At 43.0% G+C, this 10,000-nt stretch overlaps 1 protein-coding gene across 2 annotated transcripts in view; it reads right to left on the bottom strand.

Moving 5' to 3' along the window:
• Window positions 1-10,000, bottom strand: part of LOC143280238 (uncharacterized) — a 188,346-nt gene that overhangs the window by 113,547 nt on the left and 64,799 nt on the right. For both annotated transcript variants that reach the window (XM_076584874.1, XM_076584881.1), the window contains exons 7-12: window positions 9,750-9,883; window positions 7,612-7,813; window positions 6,629-6,789; window positions 3,917-4,115; window positions 2,454-2,629; window positions 1,842-2,001 (exon numbers count right to left, since the gene is read on the bottom strand). In XM_076584874.1, coding sequence (XP_076440989.1) covers window positions 1,842-2,001; window positions 2,454-2,629; window positions 3,917-4,115; window positions 6,629-6,789; window positions 7,612-7,813; window positions 9,750-9,883 — 1,032 coding nt within the window. The remainder of the gene's footprint in view (window positions 1-1,841; window positions 2,002-2,453; window positions 2,630-3,916; window positions 4,116-6,628; window positions 6,790-7,611; window positions 7,814-9,749; window positions 9,884-10,000) is intronic.

The raw sequence follows: 10,000 nt of genomic DNA, 5'->3' as shown, positions 1-10,000 counted from the left end.
TGGGATGCTTCCCTCAGGGTGAGAGCATGATGTCATGGTGCAGCACCATCCCTTTTCCTCTGACTACAAGCGTAATTCTTTTGCAATCTAGGTGGATTTTTTTCAAGAGCATTGTTACCATACCTTCTTGCTTCATGCCCCAAGCACATGCTTCAAACAGTACCTCTATTTATTGTCTCATCTGAAAGACTAGCACATAGATCACCACTAAAAGTCTAGCGGAGGGAAGGGGGAAAGAGATATCCCTGTAAAATCATGTAGAATGTACAACATAGCCCAGGCAATATAAAGACATGTACAATGTATGACATAGCTCAAACAGAATAAAGACATGCACAATGCACTACATATTCCAGACGATATAAAGACATGTACAATTATTTGTATTTGTATTTGTATTTCTTTTTATCACAACAGCTTTCTCTGTGTGAAATTCGGGCTGCTCTCCACAAGGAGAGCACGTCGCTACACTACAGCACCACCCATTTTTTTGTACTTTTTCCGGTGTGCAGTTTTATTTGTTTTTCCTAACAAAGTGGATTTTTCTACAGAATTTTGCCAGGAACGACCTTTTTGTTGCCGACCAATACTCAAGGTCTAGTGGAGGGGGAGAAAATAACGGCGGCTGAGCCATTATTCGAACCAGCGCGCTCAGATTCTCTCACTTCCTAAGCGTACGTGTTACCTCTAGGCCATCACTCCACTTACCACTCCACTTATACCAACTTATCATGTAGAATGTACAACACAGCCCAGACAATATAAAGACATGTACAATGTATGACATATCCCAAACAACATAAAGACATGTACAATGTATGACATATCCCAGACCATATAAAGACATGTACAATGTATGACATATCCCAGACCATATAAAGACATGTACAATGTATGACATATCCCAGACGATATAAAGACATGTACAATGTATGGCATATCCCAGACGATATAAAGACATGTACAATGTATGACATATCCCAGACAATATGAAGACATGTACAATGTATGACATATCCCAGACCATATAAATACATGTACAATGTATGACATATCCCAGACAATATGAAGACATGTACAATGTATGACATATCCCAGATGATATAAAGACATGTACAATGTATGACATATCCCAGACAATATGAAGACATGTACAATGTATGACATATCCCAGACAATATAAAGACATGTACAATGTAGGACATATCCCAGACGATATAAAGACATGTACAATGTAGGACATATCCCAGACCATATAAAGACATGTACAATGTATGACGTATCCCAGACCATATAAAGACATGTACAATGTATGACATGTCCCAGACGATATAAAGACATGTACAATGTATGGCATATCCCAGACAATATAAAGACATGTACAACGTAGGACATATCCCAGACGATATAAAGACATGTACAATGTATGACATATCCCAGACCATATAAAGACAAGTACAATGTATGACATATCCCAGACCATATAAAGACATGTACAATGTATGACATATCCCAGACCATATAAAGACATGTACAATGTATGACATATCCCAGACCATATAAAGACATGTACAATGTATGACATATCCCAGACAATATGAAGACATTACAATGTATGACATATCCCAGACCATATAAAGACATGTACAACGTAGGACATATCCCAGACCATATAAAGACATGTACAATGTATGACATATCCCAGACCATATAAAGACATGTACAATGTATGACATATCCCAGACAATATGAAGACATGTACAATGTATGACATATCCAAGACAACAATGTGCAACATAACCTAGAAAACATAAAGACATGCACAATTCACGACATCTCACCAAAGGAGATGGAGGCTGACCACCCAGATCTCTGTACAGAGCCGTCAGAAGAAAAGTGAAGAACAAAGACACCGTCCCTGGACATCACAGGTGGGGGGGCTGCAGTGCCAGAAACCTCACAGGCCGGCTGTGAGCCTGAAATCTGGCTGGTATTGTACACCTGCAACAGGATTCAATGTCAATTCAGGTATCTTAAAATAATTAGCAATCCAGTTTATGTAGCACCTTTCCATGTACAACATGCTAAATTACATGTCTGTCTCAGCATGTATGTGTGCGTGCCTGAAATCTGATTGACACAGGAAACGAATGATGAGCGCCCAATGGCAGCCGCCAGTCAGCTCTACTTAGGCAGGCAGTCTGTTGTGCAAATGACCCCGAGTTTGTAAAGCGCTTAGAGCTTGGTCTCCGACTGAGGATAGGCACTATATAAGTATCCATATCAAATATAGATTGTAAGAAATGAGAAGTAAACAATGCATTTAAACACTAACACACACACACACACACACACACACACACACACACACACACACACACACACACACAAAGGCTCTTGCAACACTCTGCAGTCTCACACACACACAAAGACACCACCAGCAGTGTACTAACTGTAACGATGTCCACAGCAGCCTCGGTGTCAAACACGGAGTGGAAGAGGAGGGTGAGGTTTCTGTACAGAGGGTCGGTGATTGTCCAGGTGCAGTTGATGTTGTTGGGGTAAGGCGTCACTCCCAAACCAGGAGACTCCACTGTGGTGTAGCCTGATGCTATTTCCACATCACAACCTGTAACAGTTCTTCCTCTTGATACTCGACTTCTCAGGATACCTCACGTCAGAAGTAAGACCTATGGACACAGATCGTTTTCTTTTCAATCGCCAAAGACGTGGAACAAGCTCCCTGATAACCTCTGTCATTCTGATTCCCTCGCATCTTTTAAATCTCGTCTCAAAACTCACCTTTTCCCTCAGCAATAAGTTCAATTGTGGCAGGTCCACTTCCTTTTCGTTAGCTGTGCTTGACTATGTGTGTATACATATGTATGTGTACATAACTACATGCATGTATATGAATGTGTATTGTGTGTGCGTGTGTTTATGTAAGTTTGTGCCTGCCTATGTGTGCGTATGTGTTAGGGTAGCTGTTAGATACACATGTATGTTAAAATGTATGTATGCAGTGTGTGTGTGTGTGTGTGTGTGTGTGTGTGTGTGTAGTCACATTTGGTGCGTGTAGGTAACATAGATATAATGTTTTATATTAACGAAAGCGTTTTTGTAAAGCACCTAGAGCAGATTTCTGGATAGTGTGCTATATAAGTATCCATTATTATTATTATTATTATTATTATTATTAACAGTTCGGTTCGGTTCGGTTACTCAAGGAGGCGTCACAGCGTTAGGACTAATCCATATACACTACACCACATCTGCTAAGCAGATACCTGACCAGCAGCGTAACCCAACACACTTAGTCAGGCCTTGAAACAACCTGAAACAACTACACACCAAGGAAAACAACGACACTGCTGGTGAAATAAAAAACAAGAACACTCTGAAACAGAAAAAAAGTGAAATGAACTGAAAAAAAAGCTGCTATACACTACAGCACACATGCAAGCACAGACACTTTCAAGAACTACTGTGACTTCTGACCTATCAGATAAAACAGTACATAAGGCTCACACCCTGAATTCTTAAAGAAAACAGGTCATTTGAACACATGTAAGCCGCATACATCCGATAACATACGAAATCAAAAGATGAACCCAACATCGTACTTAAGTTGTTCCGGATGACTCTGTATGGATCATCAGTTGTTAAAATATATACAAGACAAATAACAACATATCATTATTTATATGGCATCCCTTTATGAACAGTCTGTAAAACTAAAATATAAAACAGAAATACCTCCCAAAATTATTTCAACCAAAAACTTATAAAGTCATTCGCTCAAAGCTCCTGAAGCAATCACCTGATCAGAATTTTGCAGACAGTTCTTTGGAACAACACACACACACACACACACACACACACACACACACTGTCACTCATCACATATAGAACCTACCAGAAGAATAGGTGGCATTGAATCCCGTCAGACTGTGGGCGGAGTCCGACCGGAAGCGAACAAAGAGACTAGGGCCTGTGGAGACAACCACTTTGGGGAGCTGAGGTCCTGAGAATCGCCCAATCAGAGCATCCCTGTCTGCTGGGCCGTTGTACACTTCTACCCAGTCTGTTTCCCTTTCCACATCGAATGCCTGGAACTTCATCAGGAGACGAAAAAAAATCAAATCAAATCAAGGCTATTATCATTTCTGTTGACTGTGAAGGGAATCTAGCTACACAGGAAAGCAGCTCAAATTTTGTACAAAATCATTACAATACAACATAGCTTAGCACAACAAGACACAACACAACACAGCACAGCACAGCACAGCACAGCACAGCCCAGCCCAGTGCAGCACAACACAACACAGTACTGCACAACACAGCCCAGCCCAGCCCAGCCCAGTGCAGTGCAGCACAGCACAGCACAGCGCAGCACAACACAGCCCAGCCCAGTGCAGCACAACACAACACAGTACTGCACAACACAGCACAGCACAACACAGTACTGCACAGCACATCACAACACAGCACAGCACAACACAGCACTGCACAACACAGCACAGCACTGCTCAACACAGCACAGCACAACACAGTACAGCACAACACAGCACAGCACAACAAAGTACTGCACAGCACATCACAACACGGCACAGCACAACACAGCACAGCACAGCACAGCACAACACAGTACTGCACAACACGGCACAGCACAACACAGCACAGCACAACACAGCACAACACAGCACAGCACAGTACTGCACAACACAGCACAGCACAACACAGCACAACACAACACAGCACAGCACAGCACAGCACAGCACAGCACAACACAGCACAACATAGCACAACACAACACAGTACTGCACAACACAGCACAGCACAACACAGTACTGCACAGCACATCACAACACAGCACATCACAACACAGCACAGCACAACACAGCACTGCACAACACAGCACAGCACAGCACAACACAGCACAACACAACACAGCACAGCACAGCACAACACAACACAACACAGCACAGCACAGCACTGCACAACACAACACAGCACAGCACAGAACAGCACAGCACAGTGAAGAGACTCACCTGTAAGGTGACAACATCAGTGAACACACTCACCCGTTAGGTAACAAACATCAATGAACAAACCTACCTGTAAGGTGACAACATCAGTGAACACACTCACCCGTTAGGTAACAAACATCAATGAACAAACCTACCTGTAAGGTGACAACATCAGTGAACACACTCACCCCTTAGGTAACAAACATCAATGAACAAGCCTACCTGTAAGGTGACAGCACCGGTGAACACACTCACCCGTTAGGTAACAAACATCAATGAACAAACCTACCTGTAAGGTGAAAACATCAGTGAAACACACTCACCCGTTAGGTAACAAACATCAATTAACAAACCTACCTGTAAGGTGACAACATCAGTGAACACACTCACCCCTTAGGTAACAAACATCAATGAACAAGCCTACCTGTAAGGTGACAGCACCGGTGAACACACTCACCCGTTAGGTAAGATACATCAATGAACAAACCTACCTGTAAGGTGACAACACAGGTGAACACACTCACCCGTTAGGTAACAAACATCAATGAACAAACCTACCTGTAAGGTGACAACATCAGTGAACACACTCACCCGTTAGGTAACAAACATCAATGAACAAAACTACCTGTAAGGTGACAACATCAGTGAACACACTCACCCGTTAGGTAACAAACATCAATGAACAAACCTACCTGTAAGGTGACAACATCGGTGAACACACTCACCCGTTAGGTAACAAACATCAATGAACAAACCTACCTGTAAGGTGACAACATCAGTGAACACACTCAACCCTTAGGTAACAAACATCAATGAACAAACCTACCTGTAAGGTGACAACACCGGTGAACACACTCACCCGTTAGGTAACAAACATCAATGAACAAACCTACCTGTAAGGTGACAACACCGGTGAACACACTCACCCGTTAGGTAACAAACATCAATGAACAAACCTACCTGTAAGGTGAAAACATCAGTGAAACACACTCACCCGTTAGGTAATAAACATCAATTAACAAACCTACCTGTAAGGTGACAACATCAGTGAACACACTCACCCATTAGGTAACAAACATCAATGAACAAACCTACCTGTAAGGTGACAACATCAGTGAAACACACTCACCCATTATGTAACAAACATCAATGAACAAACCTACCTGTAAGGTGACAACATCAGTGAACACACTCACCCGTTAGGTAACAAACATCAATGAACAAACCTACCTGTAAGGTGACAACATCAGTGAACACACTCACCCGTTAGGTAACAAACATCAATGAACAAACCTACCTGTAAGGTGACAGCACCGGTGAACACACTAACCCGTCAGGTAACAAACATCAATGAACAAACCTACCTGTAAGGTGACAACATCAGTGAACACACTCACCCGTAAGGTAACAAACATCAATGAACAAACCTACCTGTAAGGTGACAGCACCGGTGAACACACTAACCCGTCAGGTAACAAACATCAATGAACAAACCTACCTGTAAGGTAACAACATCAATGAACAAACCTACCTGTAAGGTGACAACACCGGTGAACACACTCACCCGTTAGGTAACAAACATCAATGAGCAAACCTACCTGTAAGGTGACAACACCGGTGCCAGAGGAGGAGGTGAGGACCCAGTCGCAGACCAGACGGTGGGGGTAGGGGGAGGGGAAGAGGGGGGAGGTGAACCACTGGACAGAACGCTGGGCCACCAGCCACCCTCCACAGGCCCCTGTCTCTCCATCAAAAACCACTGAAACCATACAGCGTCAGTTTCAGGCTCTGGGTGTCAGAGCATGAAGAGTGGTGCATCTGCTAAAGAAGAAAAAGAAAGCAGCAGATGCCTGACCTACGTATAAACTCAACGTGCTGGTCAGATCCTGAGAGCCTGCCCCAGGTGAGTGTAAAACACTGTATCAGTATCAGTCACTCAAGGAGGCGTCACTGCGTTCGGACAAATTCATATACGCTACACCACATCTGCCAAGCAGATGCCTGACCAGTAGCGTAACCCAACGCCCTTAGTCAGGCCTTGAGTATAAAACACTGACATAAAATATATAAATAAATAAATAAATAAATAAATGAATGAATAAAACAAAACAAATAAGTAAATCAAAATGTAATAAAATGAATGATACATAGAAGGCAAATGACTGAAACAAAATATCATTTAAAACAGGCCACACGTACATGAAAATGAAGTAAATGAACAAGTAATATTTTCCAAGTCATGACATCACCTTCAAATAATAGTATTTTGTAATTCCTTTTTTTTTTTTTTCACAATCAGACATAAACTATCTTCTTCCTTCTATTTAAATGACTGTGAATCCCAAACACAATCAAATCCACCTTCTGTCAAACTATTTCTTTTACAATATAACCGTCCCTTCTTAAAATTGCTCACATAAAAATACTGTAACATCAGCAATGTATAATTTATAATTCACACACAAAAAACACACCTACATCCACCCACCCATGCCACCTCCACCCCCCATCACACACACTTAACCACCCACCCACCCACACACCCATCCCCCAACTCACACACACTTATACACACCCCTACCTGCAGACCAAGATGCGTTAAAGCCTTCAGCTTCTATGGAACGGTCAGTGGTGAGAATGACTAGAAGAACATGACTGCTGGCTAACGGCACCACAGGTACCGACGTCCCAGTGTAGCGTCCAAGTAAGGCGCTACTCTCTCTTTCGCTCCCATCATACACTTCCACACTGTCATACTTGAGCTCAACATCGAAGGATTCAAACTGAAACAGAACAGAATTCATCAACAGTGCTTGTTTGTTTGTCTCGGGATGTTTTACAGCTGACTCAAACTGGAAGACATCCTGGGTATGCTCTGAGCTTTACACACATGCACTCACTCACGCAAGCACACCTGCATGCACATGAACACTCTCTCTCTCTCTCTCTCTCTCTCTCTCTCACTCTTACACACACACACATACATACATACACACACACACACACACATGCACATACTCTCACACTGTATGTGTGTGTGTGTGTGCGCGTGTGTGCGCGCGCGTGTGTTAGTTATACCTGGAATGCCTAATTTTAGTGTTCTGCTTGTAATCTGCATGCATAACAGACTTCACCACACTTAATTAATATTCTTTCCCTGAGATGATAAAGCTCTTCTGATTCTGATTCTGATTCATTCGGCATATGGCATAGCCTGGGCATTATTAGTCAATTTTCAGTTTTCACTTTTCGCTTTGTCAAGTAGGCGTCACTGCGTTCGGACAAATCCATATATGCTACACCACATCTGCTAGGCAGATGCCTGACAGCAGCATAACCCAAGGCGCTTGTCAGGCCTTAAGTGCATGCTTACATATTTGTGTACCTACCTGAGTGGATTTCTTTATAAATAATTTTGCCACAGAGGACAACACCTTTGTTGCCATGAGTTCTTTTACAGTGCCCCAAGTGCATGCTGCACACGGGACCACGGTTTATTGTCCCATCCAAAAGACTAGACTCTCAGTTTGATTTTCCAGTTGTGTTGTCTGCATAGCCATGTGTCATAGAGTGCGTGCACAGCCGGTTTTGACTAGATCACGCCCCTTAGAGAGGCCACTGTGGCGCCGTCTTTGGTGATCTCTGTTCTGGTAACGGTTTACAGTTGGCCGGGTTTTCTCTTGGGAGTTTTCTTCTTTTGGAAGGACTGCCTGCTGAGGCTATCAGACTCCATCTGCCCGGGTTTGAAATCAGAGTTGTCCTTCTCCTAGACTATGTAGGTCCACAGCTACTTATTCCATATCATTTGGTGCAACCCCCAAAGGGAGGGCTCCCCCATCCGCCACCTGGGGGACGCGCCCCTACGCCGTATAGTCCCAGCGCGAGGGATTTTCCAGTAAAACTTGGGAACGAACGAACGAACGAAGTTTTTTATTGAGGGAAGTGGAATAAGCATACATGTGCTTTTTTTCATCCAGCCCTCAGGGTAAATGGAAAATGAAAATGAATCAAAACATCCATAAAGTAGCAAAGAGATGAAGAAATAAAGACATGACATGCACATTCACATTTAAACATGCACATCTATATAATCATGATACAAACATCATATCATGAAGGAAAAAGATCACCCCCCCCCCCCAAAAAAAAAAACAACAACCAAAAAACAAACAAGAGAAACACACAGCCCTCCCAAAGCCTTCCCCCCACCCCCCACCCCCCCCCACCCAAAAAAAGAGAAAGGGTGAGAGCGGCATTCAAACCCACACCCTTGTGGACTCTCTATATACTGGCAGCTGAGCATCTTAACCACTCTGCCACCTCCCCCCTCTTGGTTTAAACATTTTTAATATCAAGAAACAAGGTGCAATACAGCGTTCAATTAAGAAGACTTGAGCAACAACAAGCATGAGCTTATATCGTGCTCGTTCATATGTAACAGGCAATACACAAACGCAATGGTGAAAATACACACATTATTTGACAATGAAAAGAAGGTTGAAGTGCAAGACAAAACTAAACTAAACAAGAAAAACAACAACAACAAAAACACCAAAAAAAAAAACCCAAACTACTATTACCTCAACTACCACTGACAACAACAACAATGAAAATATTAATGATAATACTGATACTAACATAGTAGCAACAATAATAACACACTGGTCAGTTATTATTAGTCGGCCAAACAAATCATCCATGACAAGACGGAGCACTGACCTTCAGCTGCACCCTGGTCCCGATGGGTGTCTGTAGCTGCCAGAGACAGGTGACCTTTGTGGGGTACTTGCCCGGGTGCCTGGGTGATTGGAATGTTCCCCTCTCTCCTTCCAGCCTGCCCCCACATGCATCCCCTGCACAAGCATTCCCCATCACATCACAAACCTTCAGCTGAACGACTTTTCTGAGTGTATGTGGTCATTATTGTGTGCGTGTGTGTGTGTTGGAGTGTGTGTTTGGGTGTGTATGAG

Source organism: Babylonia areolata, chromosome 1, assembly GCF_041734735.1.
Source record: "Babylonia areolata isolate BAREFJ2019XMU chromosome 1, ASM4173473v1, whole genome shotgun sequence".
NCBI lineage: Eukaryota > Metazoa > Mollusca > Gastropoda > Neogastropoda > Buccinidae > Babylonia > Babylonia areolata.
The sequence above is the reverse complement of the archived record's forward strand: the minus strand, read 5'-3'. Positions and strand labels throughout refer to the sequence as shown.